The sequence below is a fragment of the Oryx dammah genome, unplaced genomic scaffold, assembly GCF_014754425.2.
Source record: "Oryx dammah isolate SB20612 unplaced genomic scaffold, SCBI_Odam_1.1 HiC_scaffold_4, whole genome shotgun sequence".
In the NCBI taxonomy this organism is placed as follows: domain Eukaryota; kingdom Metazoa; phylum Chordata; class Mammalia; order Artiodactyla; family Bovidae; genus Oryx; species Oryx dammah.
Genome location: NW_024070188.1, coordinates 27,272,137 through 27,289,666, shown reverse-complemented (window position 1 = coordinate 27,289,666; position 17,530 = coordinate 27,272,137). Strand labels below are relative to the sequence as shown.

At 44.4% G+C, this 17,530-nt stretch overlaps 1 protein-coding gene across 2 annotated transcripts in view; it reads right to left on the bottom strand.

Moving 5' to 3' along the window:
• The window catches only part of SLC22A16 (solute carrier family 22 member 16), a 33,163-nt gene that overhangs the window by 2,809 nt on the left and 12,824 nt on the right, over window positions 1–17,530 (bottom strand). Inside the window, exons 4-8 of one of the 2 annotated variants that reach the window (XM_040238498.1) lie at window positions 16,269–16,620; window positions 16,089–16,166; window positions 11,789–11,916; window positions 9,311–9,420; window positions 7,860–7,959 (exon numbers count right to left, since the gene is read on the bottom strand). In XM_040238498.1, coding sequence (XP_040094432.1) covers window positions 7,860–7,959; window positions 9,311–9,420; window positions 11,789–11,916; window positions 16,089–16,166; window positions 16,269–16,620 — 768 coding nt within the window. Of the gene's footprint in view, window positions 1–7,859; window positions 7,960–9,310; window positions 9,421–11,788; window positions 11,917–16,088; window positions 16,621–17,530 lie in introns of both variants that reach the window. The other variant, XM_040238497.1, reaches the window with a different exon arrangement.

Sequence of the window (17,530 nt, the reverse complement as noted above, 5' to 3'; positions counted from 1 at the left end):
AGTTGAGGAGCCAATAAACGGTAGCTGTCATTACCGCTCTCTATCTTCCGGAACGAGACTCTCCGCCTCAGCCCACACCCACTGCAGCCCCCGCCCGTCTTCTCCACAGCAGTCCCTGCTTCTCCTTCCGTGCTGCCCGCCCCCCTGCAACATGGCCCTCCCCCAGTGCCCATGGACGCTTCTTCCCAGGCCAGATTCCCAGGGGCCAAAGCTGACAGCCGTTTGCCTGTTCTGCCTTCCTCGCCTCCCCGCCTCCTTTGGGGCCCGGTCACCTCCCCTGCTGCCCCCTCAGTTTCTGCCCTGAACCCCTCTTCCCGTCAGGCGCTAAACGCCACTGTTTCCAGGCTTCTGCTCTTCAGTCCCCCGCCTTTCCTCTCACCCTTCATAAGCTGACTCTCAAGTCTGTGCCCCTCGGAGTTCCAGACCTGTAAAGGCACCAGCCTCCCCCCGCCCCCACCCCGCTGCCCCCTCTCCAGCCATCAAGCAGGCACCTTCCACTCCTCACCCAAATTCAAGGGCGCCAGTCCTCCCCACCTCAGCCTGGTTGCTCCTCCTAGAGTCCCCTACAGCCCTGAGAACAACCTTCCACCCCTCCTGCTGCCCCCCTCCACCATACCCAACATGTCACAGGTCCAGAGGGTAACACTTTTCCATCCTGTCCACTCCAACCTGCCTTTAGTCTGATATTCTGACCTCCTCTGAGATCCCTGCATCCTTTCACCCTTACCTCCTGACACCCACGACCCACCCTGGGTGTTAGCAGCAATGCCAGCACCTAGACCCAAACTGGCCATGTTTCTTTTCCCCTCTAAGTTTTTGCCTTTCTGTTGCTTCTGCATGGAATTCCCTTATCTCCTCTTCCACCTGGCTGACTCTCACCGGCCCCTCCAGACACAGATGAAAGGCCCCTCCTGCAGGAAACTTCTCCTCTGGCCCTAGCTGGGTTGGTAGCCCTCTCCTGCAACCCCATAACCCCAACATTCCCTACCCCAGCCCTCTTCTCTGGGACCTCTGCCTTCCACACCAGTCAGGACATCTTTCAGGACAAATGCTGTCTCTTTATCCCTGCTCCTTATCACCTAATTCAAAATCAACACTCAACCTTTGCCAAATGAGTTCACAAATACAAAGATTATGTGAATTAGATGTCCACTTTTTTCCTAAGATTACTAAAAAATAACGGTTGAAAATAAAAGCAACAGAAGGAATGATGCTCATGCGGTTCTTTTGGAAAGAGAAAATATAAACTTATCTTCTAGACGATTATGTCTAGTCCTCAGAAGGAAAATACTGGCTCCCTGGGCAGTTTAACATCCATAAATAAGCTTAATGAGAAATTTAATAATTTATTTTTTTACTCATTAAAAATAATAAGCAACATCTGCTACTTCCAAAGGAAGCATATTCACAGAATATTTTTGCAAATACACACAAGACCCGGATGACAGAGGTGGTCCCAAGGAAGGGGGGATGAGGATCAAGGTGGGAGAACTTTTTCCTCTGCATCCCCTTTAGGACTGTTTGTTTAACCTACGAAAAAGTTATGGTATTTGGATTTGAACCCAAGTATGTCATCTAAGGGCTTCCCTGGTGGCTCAGATGGTAAAGAATCCACCTACAGTGTAAGAGACATGGGTTCGATCCCTGGGTTGGGGAGATCCTCTGGAGGAGGGCGTGGCAACCCACTCCAGTATTCTTGCCTGGAGAATCCCCATAGACAGAGGAGCCTGGCGGGCTACAGTCCATGGAGTCACAAAGAGTTAGACATGACTAAGTGACTAAGCACAGCACAGAACATAGTCATTTAATAGTGATAGCAAAAACAGCACCTACATTCTATGAATGGAAAAGACCCTGATGCTGGGAAAGCTTGAGGGCAGGAGAAGAAGTAGGCTACAGAGGAAAAGATGGTTGGATAGTATCACTGACTCAGTGGACATGAGTTTGAGCAAACTCTGGGAGGTGGTGAAGGACAGGGAAACCTGGTGTACTGCAGTCCATGAGGTCCCAAAGAGTTGGACACAACTGAGCAACTGAACAAAAACAACATTCTATGAAGACTGCTTTTCGAAAAGCAAGTAAAATAGAGCTTGTCATATAACAAGCACTATTAGAGTAGCTGTTATATACAATTAAAAATCCCTTTTAACTTTGTAGTCTGTAATGGATCTTTATGGATATCCTTAAAAAAATTTTTATTTGGTTTTAGTGACTTTATAGCAGTTTGCTTTTATAGATTTATCTATCTTCTTCTGTGTGTCTTGGCTTATTTTTTAAAAACATTTTTTCCACTTTCATCTTCTATTAATGAGGAACATAAAGAAGAGAAGCGAAAAGCAAAGGAGAAAAGGAAAGATATAAGCATCTGAATGCAGAGTCCCAAAGAATAGCAAGGAGAGATGAGAAAGCCTTCCTCAGTGATCAATGAAAAGAAATAGAGGAAAACAATAGAATGGGAAAGACTAGAGATCTCTTCAAGAAAATTAGAGATACTAAGGGAACATTTCATGCAAAGATGGGCTCAATAAAGAGCAGAAATGGTATGGACCTAACAGAAGCAGAAGATATTATGAAGAAGTAGCAAGAATACACAGAAGAACTGTACAAAAAAAAAATGTTCACAACCCAGATAATCACAATGCTGTGATCACTCATCTAGAGCCAGATATCCTGGAATGTGAAGTCAAGTGGGCCTTAGGAAGCACCACTATGAACAAAGCAAGTGGAGGTGATGGAATTACAGTTGAGCTATTTCAAATCCTGAAAGATGATGTTGTGAAAGTGATGCACTCAATATGCCAGCAAATTTGGAAAATTCAGCAGTGGCCACAGGACTGGAAAAGGTCAGTTTTCATTGCAATGCCAAAGAATGCTCAAACTACCGCACAATTGCACTCATCTCACATGCTAGTAAAGTAATGCTCAAAATTCTCCAAGCCAGGCTTCAGCAATACATGAACCATGAACTTCCATATGTTCAAGCTGGTTTTAGAAAAGGCAGAAGAACCAGAGATTAAATTGACAACATCCGCTGGATCATAGAAAAAGCAAGAGAATTCCAGAAAAACATCTATTTCTGCTTTATTGACTATACCAAAGCCTTTGACTGTGTGGATCATAAGAAACTGTGGAAAATTCTGAGAGAGATGGGAATACCAGACCCCCTGACCTGCCTCTTGAGAAACCTAAATGCAGGTCAGGAAGCAACAATTAGAACTGGTCATGGAACAACAGACTGGTTCCAAATAGGAAAAGGAGTATGTCAAGGCTGTATATTGTCTCCCTGCTTATTTAACTTATATGCAGAGTACATCATGAGAAATGCTGGGCTGGAAGAAGCACAAGCTGGAATCAAGATTCCTGGGAGAAATATCAATAACCTCAGAAATGCAGATGACACCATCTCTATGGCAGAAAGTGAAGAAGAACTAAAGAGCCTCTTGAAGAAAATGAAAGAGGAGAGTGAAAAAGTTGGCTTAAAGCTCAACATTCAGTAAACGAAGATCATGGTATCCGGTCCCATCACTTCATGGCTATAGGTGGGGAAACAGTGGCTGACTTTATTTGGGGGGCTCCAAATCACTGCAGATGGTGATTGCGGCCATGAAATTAAAAGATGCTTACTCCTTGGAAGGAAAGTTACAGACCAACCTAGACCACATATTAAAAAGCAGAGACATTATTTTGTCAACAAAGGTCCATCTAGTCAAGGCTATGGTTTTTCCAGTGGTCATGTATGGATGTGAGAGTTGGACTATAAAGAAAGCTGAGCGCTGCAGAACTGATGCTTTTGAACTGTGGTGTTGGAGAAGACTCTTGAGAGTCCCTTGGACTGCAAGGAGATCCAACCAGTCCATCCTAAAGGAGATCAGTCTTGGGTGTTCATTGGAAGGACTGATGTTGAAGCTGAAACTCCAGTACTTTGGCCACCTGATGCAAAGAGCTGACTCACTTGAAAAGACCCTGATGCTGGGAAAGATTGAGGGCAGGAAGAGAAGGGGACAACAGAGGTTGAGATGGTTGGATGGCATCACCAATTCAATGGACATGGGTTTGGGTGAACCCCAGGAGTTGATGATGGACAGGGAAGCCTGGCATGCTGTGGTTCATGGGGTCGAGAGTCGGACATGACTGAGCGACTGAACTGAACTGAACTGAAAGTGCAAGCACAAAGGAGATGCTTCTGGAAAAGCCCATGCCCTAAAAATGAGTAGTGAGCTCTCAAAAATCTTTTCTTGTGTAGGCCAGACCCAACTCCCCCAGTTAAGCACACTTGACTGGGTGCCTGTTGCTGGGACATAAGAGAGAAACACGTTGAACCAATGATTCCCAAAAAGCAGATGCATACCACCTGTGGGTGCACAGTGATTTTTTTTTTTTAAGGTCACCTGAAACAATTATTACTTGTAGGATTTTGCTAATGTATAAGACATATAACTAGTATGCATGTGTGTTAGTTGCTCAATAGTATCTGACCCTCTGCAACCCCATGGACTGTAGCCCACCAGACTCCCCTGTCCATGGGATTTCCCAGGCAAGAATACTGGAGTGAGTTGCCATTTCCTTCTCCATGTAACTAGTATAACACCCATGATTTCACTGTTATTGTTGCTTAGGGCAAATCTAAATTATAAAAGCCAGTGTATATGATTTAAAATGTTAAATATTATAAATTATAACATGAATGGCACACGAAGTAAGAGAAATGCTTTACTGGACCCAATTGTGGTGATACAAAATGCCCTGTTCGGCAAGAGTTCAACGGTTTAACTGGGAGACAAAGACACGTGCAAATGTTACAGCCAGACTGCCACAGCAGGCTGTAGAAAGGGTACAAACGAAATGCTATGTAGACCTGAGAAAGAGGGAGATTGGGTCACTGGGTCTGGGTGGCCTTCTTGAAGAAGTGGGGTTTGCTCCATGTCTTAAAAGCTATCAATACACGGGGGCTGCCTCATCTACACCCCTAGAGCATTCGGCCCCCACTAGTCATCCAGCAGAGTCAGAGCAGGAGGACAAACTGGAAACGAGGCAAGTGGGTCCAGTTCTGGTCTCAGCTCCCCCCTGTGTAAGTCACAGCCACTTAAAGCTCCAGGACACCACCATCCAGGAAAACTGCTCTCTGGCAAATTGGGAAGATGCTGTGAAAGGGACCTCATAGGAGTACTGGAGAGAAATTGCAGCCACAATGCATCTTCCAGTTCTTGGAGCCCTTCACGGTTCTGACCCAGATGCACTGCCAGCTTCTGAGGCAGCCTGGGTCCTAACAGTTCTTGGATTTACCTCTTGAAAAGGAAAAAAAAAAAAAAGGTCTATATCTATCTACCGATCTACCATAAAATATAAGTTTTAAATGCATAAAACAAATGTACAGTTTAAGAAATAAGTGGAAACAGTGGCTGACTTTATTTTGGGGGGCTCCAAAATCACTGCAGATGGTGACTGCAGCCATGAAATTAAAAGATGCTTACTCCTTGGAAGGAAAGTTATGACCAACCTAGATAGCATATTCAAAAGCAGAGACATTACTTTGCCAACAAATGTCCATCTAGTCAAGGCTATGGTTTTTCCAGTGGTCATGTATGGATGTGAGAGTTGGACTGTGAAGAAAGCTGAGCGCCGAAGAACTGATGCTTTTGAACTGTGGTGTTGGAGAAGACTCTTGAGAGTCCCTTGGACTGCAAGGAGATCCAACCAGTGCATCCTAAAGGAGATCAGTCCTGGGTATTCTTTGGAAGGAATGATGCTAAAGCTGAAACTCCAGTACTTTGGCCACCTCATGCGAAGAGTTGACTCCTTGGAAAAGACCCTGATGCTGGGAGGGATTGGGAGCAGGAGGAGAAGGAGACGACCGAGGATGAGATGGCTGGATGGCATCACCAACTCGATGGACGTGAGTCTGAGTGAACTCCGGGAGTTGATGATGGACAGGGATGCCTGGCGCGCTGCGATTCATGGGGTCGCAAAGAGTCGGACATGACTGAACGACTGAACTGAACTGAACTGATGGTACACATTGCTATATTTAAAATGGATAACCAGCAAGGATCTATTGTATGGCACATGGAACTCTGCTCAATGTTATGAGGCAGCCTGGATGAGAGGGGGTTTTGGGGGAGAATGGATACACATATATGTATGCAGAGTCCCTTTGCTGTTCACCTGAAACTACCATAACATTGTTAATAGGCTATACCCTAATACAGAAGTTTAAAGTTTGAAAAGAAAAGAAATAATTATCATGGTCTTGATCACCCACAAGAAAACACTGCTTTCACCCCAGAAGCCTGTCCCTCCCTCCTCCACAGGAGGGGGTCCTGATTTAGTCAATCAGCCCCATCAGTTTTCCTGGTTTTAACATGTATGGTTACAGAAAGTCTGAGGAAAAGGGGTCTCTTTATCTTAAGGAAAAGAAAAGGTACATGAAAGCTTGGGGGAGGTGGGCAAGAAGCATTCTCTGCAGAGGGGATGTTCCAGCGGAGGAGGTGGCGCAGGGTATCAGCGAGAGCAGGGTGGGTGTGGAGAGGTGGAGGAAGCGTGTGGGGAAACGAAATAGGGAAGGTGGGGAGGGGTCAATCTGGAAAGCACATGAGGATCAGGCAGAGCTAGGGTCCGTTCTGAAGGTGAGGGGCAGCTGGACTGGAGCGGTAGGTTCAGCAGACAAGCCTGATGGGGTGGGGCTGGGGGTGAGGTGGGGGTAGAGTGAGGGGAGGGCACCTGGGAGGCAGGCAGTCATGAGGAGCTGGACTGGAAGCAGGTGAAGAGGGGGGTTTTGAGTGAGGAGGGTTTGGTGTCGTGGATTGAGAGGAGGGGGGTCGGGGCGGGGATAAAAGCTGGCGTTCCAGTGTTATGTGGGAGGCCAAGGACTCCCTCCCCACGGTGGAGACAGGAGGAGGAGGGAACAGAAGCCAGCTGGGTTTGGGAAATGGCGAAGCTATAAGATGCTCTGGGAGGATATCCCCAGGGCTAGTGAGACTGCAGCTTGGAAGTCAAGTCAGCACTCCGGAGCAGTTATCCACACAGCGACTGGGAAAGACAGCCAGGATGGCTCTTGGAGAGTGAGACAATCAGAAAAAGAGACGACAGAGAGCAAACGGCCTAGAGAGAGCTCCAAGCGGGAAGTTCCAAAAAGGGAGCCTGGAGGAGGAGGGAGAGGGCCAGCACCCTCACTGCAGCACCTGCAGGCACCGCCACCATCCCCACCTCCCTGCCCCTCACCTCCCATCACCCATCTTCCTCCTGCCGCAGTTGTGTAACAGTGCTCCGTATGCCTTCCCAAACTCACAGCCAAGCCAGGAGGAAATCTGCAAACTGAGCAGAAGCGCCCTCAGGCTTCATAAACAGGTGAACAGCTCACACTGCCAATGCCCGGAGGAGGCACACAGGCAGCCCCGCCCATGAAGAGCCCCTCAAGTTTCAGAGAAGCTGCGAACCACACACCCCTACACCTTTCCACCAGATACCACCAGATTCTTCCAGGAGCAGCAGCCTCCAGAACTGGCCTTGAGCAGACATCACAAAGGCTGGGGGTGGGAGGCAGCTGGCGGATCCCGATGGAGGAGCACACGCTCAGAGACCAGAAACCAGAGCTCCTGGCTTCATGATGTGCTGAGGAGAGGACCTACTTGAGCTGATCAAGTTGCAATTAATAGCTGACAGTGGGGAGAAGGGGGAAGGCAATCAACAAACAAGAGAAACAGCAACCACCGCCCTACTTAACAACTGATGAGCTGTTAACAAGGATGCTAGAAATCCCCAAACCAAATTATAAATTGGAGCCTAATAAATCAAAATAGAGAAGGCAGTCAGCTGCTCTGCCTCACCACTATCTCAGTCAAGTTCTATAAACTGATGAACACCTGTGGCATGAAGATCCAAATGCTGGAGAGATAAATGCACAACGGGGCCACGATGCTTCCCACACGGCCCACCGTGCTGCCACTCCCCACGGCCAGCGACCTGGAAACACAGAGAGAATTAAGACAGCAGCAGGAACAGAAGACAAGGGACATGTGATAGAGACAGTGAGGGAACAGCTGCCCAGGTCCCCGTCCTCCCTCCCCACAGAGAATAAATACTAAAGCTTAAGTCAGCTTAACATACTTGGAAATTAACTTTAATTTTTCAGGAATTGTTCATGATTTCCCCTGGAGGAGGAAATGGCAACCTACTCCAGTATCCTTGCCTGGAAAATCCCATGGACAGAGGAGCCTAGCAGGCTACAGTCCATGAGGTCACAAAGAGTCGGACACAGCTGAGCAACTAAGCACACAGGTTCATGATTTATATTCACATTCTGTGAAATATCAGTGTCTACAAACACGCAGATAATTCAGGACAAAAGAAAGGTAAATCAGTCTTCATCAGCTATGCAGATGAAGCTCTTACGCTACTCATTCAGTCTAACATTGAGGATAACATCAGTCTTCTACAGCTGAAGTTTATTTAGAATAGGAAGTAGGGATTTGGGAAACCAAAAGAATTATATCTATGGATAATTCTATTTCAATTTTTTAAAGTCAAGCAATATCTTAATATACTTTCCTTTAAAACTTATTTACAGAAACCTTATAGAATCTCTAGCAGGAAGCAAAGAATGTGCTTCCAACATGAGTGTGCTGTGCTTACTCACTCAGTCGTATCCGATTCTTTGCAACCCTATGGACTGTAGCCCACCAGGCACCTCTGTCCATGGGGATTCTTCAGGCAAGAATACTGGAGTGAGTTGCCAGGCCCTCCTCCAGGGGATCTTCCCAACCTAGGGATCAAACCTAGGTCTCCCGTATTGCAGGCAGATTCTTTACCGTCTCAGCCACCAGGGAAGCCCTTCAGCATGAGCAAGTATCTCTTATTAAGCCCAGGAGAGAGGCCCCAGGAGAAACCAAACGTGCCAGGCTCCTTGATCTCAGACTTCTAGTCTTCACAACCGTGAGAAAACACACTCCTATTGTTTGAAGCTCTCAATCTGCGGTGTTTTGTTATGGCAGCCCTGACACAACCGACATCAGGACATCAAGAGACACATCCTTAGAACATTAGCCCTGGGTCGGTGTAAGTCAATCGTGTTTGAGATTTAAAGTGGTTTTAGGACAATACAGCACTATTTCAAAACAAATTCTCTAATATCCTTGTTAATGACGTATAGACAAAGCCTCTGATTCAGAATTAGCACCATCATGCAATCATCCCACATCTCGGAGTTCCCATACTTCTACAAAAAGAAGGCATTTATACTCAGAGACTAAATGTAAGGCTATGACACAAAAGTGAAAGATAAGAAGAAAACAACACAAAAATAAGTAACTCTTACCTTACAATGGTTGGATACAGCTCTGCTGTATAAAGGTATATAAGGCCAAACGCTGCCCCTATGAAAAATTTTCCAGCCATAGTTGCCACCACTAGCCAAAAATGGTATTCCTGAAAATGTATATATTGGCAAAATAGACCATCATTTTGTCATCAAGTAATATTTTTTTAAAGAAAGAGAAAATCCTTAAAATTATTACTTAAAACTTTCTAATCCTCCAGTTTCTTTCAGAACAGTAAGTTTCATTTTTGTTTGAATCTGTTTTGTAAATTCTGCTCATGGTCTGCAAAAGCTTTCCCTCTTTATGAGATTTAGAGAAAAGTTTTACAGTGCCTCCTCTCCTAGGAGATTTCAAATTACCAACTAAGAAGAGACATTTGGGAAGAGACACTGTGGAATAAGACCCTCCCAGATAGTTTCTGCGGTCATCCTTGACGTATTCTACTTCCTGTAGTAGTTCTCAGAGACGTCTCACAGTCCATCTTTTCTCTCCTCCCCTGTCTGCCAGCTGGGTGTTGAGACCCAGGTGACTGTGGAGTTCATGCATTAGGGGTGGCAGCACCCCTCTGTCAACTTGCATCCCTGAGTGACTCCAGGGAGCCAAACACCCCCTTCACCACCCCTACATCCACCAGCGAAGAGCCACATCAAACTTTCTGTGAGCAAGAAATAAACGTCTATGATGTGAAGTCACTGAGATTTGCGGGTGCCTGTATTAAGGCAGCCAGTGTCACCCATCACCTTCCTTACTTTGCATTCAGTGTTTGCTGAATGAATTAATGGAACTCAGAAAAATTGTATTGTGTTGACGTTACCATTTGGAGAGAAGTTTTATTAGAGAGGAAATTTTTGTGATTAGGGGTTAGTACTCTATTTCTAGAAATGCCATCAGCCACTTTCCAGTCTTCCGCATTACTGCTGGGGCTTAACCACCGTAGAGGTGAAAAGCTCTCAGTTCAGTTCAGTTCAGTTCAGTAGCTCAGTCGTGTCCGACTCTTTGCAACCCCATGAATCATAGCACGCCAGGCCTCCCTGTCCATCACCAACTCCCAGAGTTCACTCAGACTCATGTCCACCGAGTCAGTGATGCCATCGAGTCAGTGATGCCATCCAGCCATCTCATCCTCTGTCGTCCCTTTCTCCTCCTGCCCCCAATCCCTCCCAGCATCAGAGTCTTTTCCAATGAGTCAACTCTTCGCATGAGGTGGCCAGGGTTTCCCTAAATCCTCACTGGCTCAAAGACAATTGCCATCAACTCAACTAATAGAACTGCAAACTACTTAAAAACGCATGCAAAAAAGGTATGGATGAAGCTCCTTCAAAGTGGCAGAGATCTCCAAGTCTTAAGTAATTTTAACTAATGTGAATCAGTTGCATGTATCAATCACCTGGAAATTTCAATCCATAAAACATTTGATTCACCAATTATTCACTGATAATTAAGTGAAGCATAAAAGGAAGTCACTGGTTAGCTTTCAAACAATTGTTTACAATATACAAAACTTAAAATGCCTTGATCTAAATGTTGAGATATTATTGCTTTATAATTATGTAATATAAAATATAAATTATTTTAAAGTATTGTCATAGTGACTGTATTTTCTATATTGAGAATGAAAATACAGGTTCTAGTAACATTTGAGGTGAAAAAAGGAAGAGTTCTTCTGGGTGCAAGAGGTATCCTAGGCCAAAGAGTTTGCCAAAATACAGGAATGAGGAAGTCGTTTCAGTAGTTTATGGCACTGTTTCTCACAAAGAAATTGCATTCTTAGAAACAAAATTCTTGGGAAATACATGCACAATAGAAATTGGAAACTATTAACCTACTACAGTGAAAAATAAGACTGTTTAAACTGGAACAATTCTGAACATAAGACTCATAGTATCTTTCATCTGTCCCCATGACTCCCTTGCTCCTTCAGATTTCTGATCAGATGTCACATTCTCTGAGAGGCACACCATCCTCAACCACCTTAGATAAAGTAACAGTACACACGTGCATTCCCCCTCCAAACACAGTCACTCTCCATCCCTCATTCAATTTTGTTTTTCTTCACTTTACTCAGAGAAACTTGACTTACTGCATGTCTTCAGTACCTAGAAAAGGACTTGGCACATACTAGATGCTGGATAGGACTTTCATGAATGAATAAAAGTTTAAGATGATGATACTCACTGGAAAGTGCAATCTACTCTCCTCACTCAAGATTACCATGTTTACACAGGACAACACTGACCATCTCTGAGAAGTGGGATTTTGGGCTTCGCCCCCCACCTCCCACATTTCTTTTTCCCTTAAATTTTCTATTTATTATAACAGAGAAGGAATGGGTTTTTTTTAAGAAAACATTTAAAATATTATGAATATAATCTATCCCTATGTCTTATTTCATCTTCATATTCATAAGCTGAAAATGTTCCCATCAAACTTTCACAGTATAACTAACCATCCCCTAAGTAAAACATAAAAGAACTAACCTTGGGAATCACCATAATCACACCATTGGTCACTGCGCTTGACAGAAGGGAGAAAATCAGAATGTTTCTTCTCCCCATACGGTCCATCCCCAAGCACACAAAGACATAGGCAGGAATTTCCACTACACCTGTCATGGAGCAAAAGGACACATCTCTGTAAGCCAGAGCATCCAACTGAACAGGGGGACCCTGCCTTCTAACCCAATGGAATGGTCAGCCCTCTCTCTGATCTCACGGACTTCTTAGAACTATCTAGCAACTGCCTAAGAGGCAGAAAGGCCTGTGACTTTTAAACTCACTGGAGTGGGAAGAATGTTTACTGAGATGTGCACTAATGCTCACATAATCTGCTTAGCACTTATCATCTCTCCTCAGAATCTTAATCCCCAGTGAGGCTGGAAGCTCCCAGGACACACAGCACAGTGCCTGGAGGGCAGGCCGGTGGAATGAACAAATATATAAATTAATAGACAACACTGATATTTTCTGATCTTTGGCTTCTTCTGCTTGACAGAACTATGGGGAAATGTTTCTATCAGTAACTTCAAACTTAGAAATTAAGGTAGAAAATTCAGTGCAGCTAGGTACATAAAATAATGATAACTGTTTGATGGATTTTAAACCTAAAAGTTAAGCTACTATGAATCCCCCACTGAGCAAGGACCTTGTCTTGGATCTCCTTTTACTCCCCCTCAACAAAAAACAAAGTCTGGAACTGACTTAAAAGCCCTTCCGTTGAAGAACCGAAGTTTGAATCTTAGATCCGGAACCAAAAAGCTTTACATCTATCACCCAGAACACAACAGGGAGCAAGCAAGATTTCTCAGCAAAACTGAGCAAACCCAGTAGCCTCTGAGAAACTGTCACTGCTTATTAGCCTAGATTGTCCACGTAAGTGAAAGGTCTCTTCTTTCGACCCTCTGCAGTTTGCCTAACCTCAGGACGCTACACATCACTGCCTCTGAGGACCGGTGTGCTCTTGCCTGTTTAACTACAGAGTGCTGTCAGCACCTGGCCTGGCAGGTCTGGGCCTACATGTCTTCTGTGGTTTTGGGAACATATCACTGCAGGAGGATACGTATTTCCTGAGTTAACATTCTTAGCAGTGTGTCAGAAATTAAACTCTGCTGCAGCTGCTCAGGAAAAAAAAAAAAAAAAAGGCTGGGCAAAGACAAAAAGTAACATTCTGAGCCCTGCTGGAGAGAGGAGTCTCCCTTCTCTTCAGTTCAGTTCAGTTCAGTCTCTCAGTCGTGTCCAACTCTTTGCGACCCCATGAATCGCAGCACGCCAGGCCTCCCTGTCCATCACCAACTCCCGGAGTCCATCGAGTCGCTGATGTCATCCAGCCATCTCATCCTCTGTCATCCCCTTCTCCTCCTGTCCCCAGTCCCTCCCAGCATCAGAGTCTTTTCCAATGAGTCAACTGTTTGCATGAAGTGGCCAAAGTACTGGAGTTTCAGCTTTAGCATCAGTCCTTCCAAAGAACACCCAGGTCTGATCTCCTTTAGAATGGACTGGATGGATCTCCTTGCAGTCCAAGGGACTCTCAAGAGTCTTCTCCAACACCACTGTTCAAAAGCATCAATTCTTTGGCACTCAGCTTTCTTCACAGTCCAACTCTCACATCCATACATGACCACTGGAAAAACCATAGCCTTGACCTTCTCTTCATTAACATGAAAAATAAACAACTCCAGAGAAAACGCCTCCCCTTCACAGACCCTGCTGTAAGATCTGGTGCCTCTGGACCAAAACAGTAGGTTCATCCATTACCCTACTCTTTTTTTTTTTTTTAAGGACTTTTCAAGATCAAATAAAACAATGATTCTCAAAAGAACCTCCTGGGAATAGGCCTGGATTACCACCTCTACTTTCCAACTAACACTAAATCAGTCAGTTTAGTTCAGTCACTCAGTTTTGTCCAACTCTTTGCGACCCCATGGACTGCAGTACGCCAAGCCTCCCTGTCCATCACCAACTCCCGGAGTCCATCCAAACCCATGTCCATTGTGTCGGTGATGCCATCCAACCATCTCATCCTCTGTCGTCCCCTTCTCCTCCCACCTTCAATCATTCCCAACACTAAATGTCTTGAGCCAAATGAGTGAGTGACAGCTCATGGACCGGTCTTTGGGAGCCAAACCTTTCCTGCCACCTCCCTCCCTCATGTCTGATTCCCTCCACATCTGACTCTGGGCTCTCCTCTCTCCAGCACTGTGTGCAAGGCCACCAGCTGAATTCCTGGAGCCTAGCAAAGCTGCACAGCTACTGGGAAAGCTGAAGAGACCTTTTCAAGTATATTTCACCTTGATTCTTCTTGAGTTGTAGTGATGCCGCGTCTACATTTTTGACTTGACTATGTCTGGTTTAGAAATAGTGCAACCAACGAACCCTTCTGGGATTAGGACAACGTGCCATTATTTTCTTCACTTTTATGATGTATAATCTCTCTAATCACTCAGACCCCATTCTGATCCTATCTCCATATAACCCCAAAGGTATGTCCTGAGGCTACTGTAGCATTCATCACCTGCAAGTGGCACAAAACCTGAACTGAAATCCCTACCAATCTCAGACCATCTCAGGAGCTGAAAACTTGTTCAAAATTTGCACAGCACGTAAGTACTGACTAGAAGCGCTTGACAAGAAGAGGGCTACTGGCAAGGGTCATGACATGAAAAGATCAAAGGCAGTGGAGACTATGTGCGTGCTCAGTCGCTTCAGTCCTGTCTGACTCTTTGCAACCCCATAGACTGTAGCCCCCCAGGCTCCTCTGTCTATGGTGATTCTCCAGGCAAGAATACTGGAGTGGGTTGCAAGGCCCTCCTCCAGGGGATCTTGCCGACCCAGGGATCCAACCCCCGTCTCCTGCATTGTCGGCAGGTTTTTTACTGCTGAGCCATAGGGGAGGCCCAATGGCTCTAAAACAATGCTATTTGTCTTGGAAACATTTTTATATTTATGAGATTGCCTGTTTCCTTGAGAAGTAATACATCTCCATCAAATTTAACAGACTATATCATAAAGATCTAAAACCCCAGCATTCCTAAACTTCCTGACGTTACACCCCACCCCCTTGATTCTGCTACCATTCGCTGCTCTGTTCTAGAAATACTGGGCTTCCCTGGTGGCTCAGATGGTAAAGCATCTGCCTACAATGTGGGAGACCGCGGGTTCAATCCCTGTTTCTCAAACTGACACATAGAATGCGTTCACTTGTTCATTTGTTTATAAAATGTGTTTGAAGTCAAGATGGGCTCTTTTATAAACTTGTTGGTCTCTCCCCCCTAAAAAAAAGAGTAGTTCTTTTTTTCTTAAAATGACTTATAATTCCTTTGTGCTATAATCAACAAAAACAGGTGTCTCAACAGAGCACTTTAATGAGAAAGGGTGACATTTATGTATAACAATTTTAAAACAAATTTTCTGGGGATAATATCAAATGCAAGTAGCCTACACAGAAACAAATGCATTTCTGATAATTCTGCACAAATGCATTTCTGATAATTCTCTCATGTCTGGTGTGAATTTGGTTAGGAGTCACACCTTAGGCTATCACAGCTTCAGAGCTATTTTAACCTGCCACTGAATTAAAAGAAGCATGACATCATAAACTACAGCTGCATGTGTTTAGGTTATTTTACTGACTAAAATTCCTAAATTAGAAGGTAGAAAGATGCCAGAAGAGCTCCAAGACATGCTAAATTTTAAAAGGAATGCAACTTGCAAAGAACAATATGTAGTGAATAATCTCATTTATGTTAAAATATAAAACATTTATCTGTACAAATGTATGGAGATGCATAAAAAGAAATCTGAAAGTACAGGACAAAGGTTATAGAAGGTACCTCTGAACTACAGTTCTGAGATGGCAATGGGCTTAAAGGAAGGAAGCAAGCAAGGGGAAGAGGCAGGAAAGGAAGGAGGGACTCAAGTCTTCGATTTTCACTAAAAGGGGCTTCCCTGGTGTCTCAGATGGTAAAGAATTTGTCTGCAATGCAGGAGACCCAGCTTCAACCCCTGGGTCAGGAAGAGCTCCTGGAGAAGGAATGGTTACCCACTCCAGTATTCTTGCCTGGAGAATTCTGGACAGAGGTATCTGGAGGGCTACAGTCCACGGGGTCGCAAAGAGTCGGACATGACTGAGCTACCGACACACACACACACACAATACTAAAAAAGACCATAATGACATAGCCGGCAGTGTTATTCCTGGTAGAAATAAAGACAATAGAAACACTCTCAAAACCTGGTAGAAATTTCACTTCGCAGCTACACTTAATATAGTTTAACCACTTACCCATAAGGAAGAGATTTAAATATTCACTGCCTCCCAAATGAACAGAATTCAAGGAGAAGGTGTAGAACCCCAAACACCCTGTGAACCAAATCAGCCAAAGAATAAGTGTCCTTGCTCCAATACTCCAGTCATAAAACAGTTCTGACAGGGTGTGCTTCTCAACTTGAGAGGGCTTATTACCAGCAGAACCATCGTGATCCAGTGATAAAAGTTCTGACAGTTTACAGGATCTCGTCCTATTCCACTTGGCCATCGTATCAATTACTTTTTGTGCTTCTTCATATTTTCCCCCTGAGATAAGCCAAAAAGGTGTCTCTGGGAGCATCCAGCAGCACAAGATAAAGGGGACAGTCACAGAGGAGAGCACTATCTGATAGGTCCACCAGGTCCTGACGAAGTAGCCCGTCAAAGCCACCACCATGGTTCCAAAGGCAAAAAAGGAATGCAAGTGGATGGACGCCCATGTCCGAGACTTCATGCCGGCAAATTCTGTCACATAGACAAACACCACCACGAGATAGCCACTTCCAGACTGCAAAACAAAGCAGGGAGGGTGGGCCAGATTTAAGGTCACACACATAACTACTAAGGAGTTTGACCCTCTGCAAATCACACCAGAAAGAAAAGAAAGCTTTGTTTCCTGAAACCCATATCACATTCATACAATGGAATTTAATCCAATCCATCCTTCTTCTTCAAATGTGTCCTCTCATCTTCCCACACCCTGTCTACCCCCAAAAGGCAAAGTTTGAGTGGTTTTGCATTATGTTAGACACTGCCTTTTGCTTCATTTAAATATTCCTTTACAGTGTGAATTTACATCTCAGTTCCTTGCAAATATGTGTATTAATTTATTCATATAGAGAAGAGCCTTTTTTATTAAATCCTAGATTCTAAATGGGAACAAACCATTTACAGTAATTAGTGAAAAGAAAAAGATTTGATTAAAATTTCATTTTGACATGCAACAACAACAACAACAGACAAATTGGACTTCAGGGAAATTTAAAACGTCTATGTATCAAAAGACACTATCACTGGAGTGAAGAGGCAACTTATGGAACAAGAGATATGCAAATCATATATCTGATAAGAGACTAATATCCAGAATACACAGAGAACTTCTAAAACTCAACAATAAAACAAAACCTTACATGATATTTGGTCCTGTCAGAAACATCCATAAAACATTCAGTCCACACCAAAAGGTCCTGGAAATTTGGTCCTACCCAAAAGACCTGTAAGCATATTTGGTCCAAGCCAAATGGTTTTGGATAAGACCAGATATCAGCTACGTTTTGGCATGGACCAAATGTCTTATGGATGGTTTGGATAGGACCAAATATCTGCTAACCAAACAAACAATCAAATTAAAAAATGGGCTTGGACTCCTCCAAAGAAAATACAGGAATGGCCAATAAAGCAACAAAAAGATGCTCAGC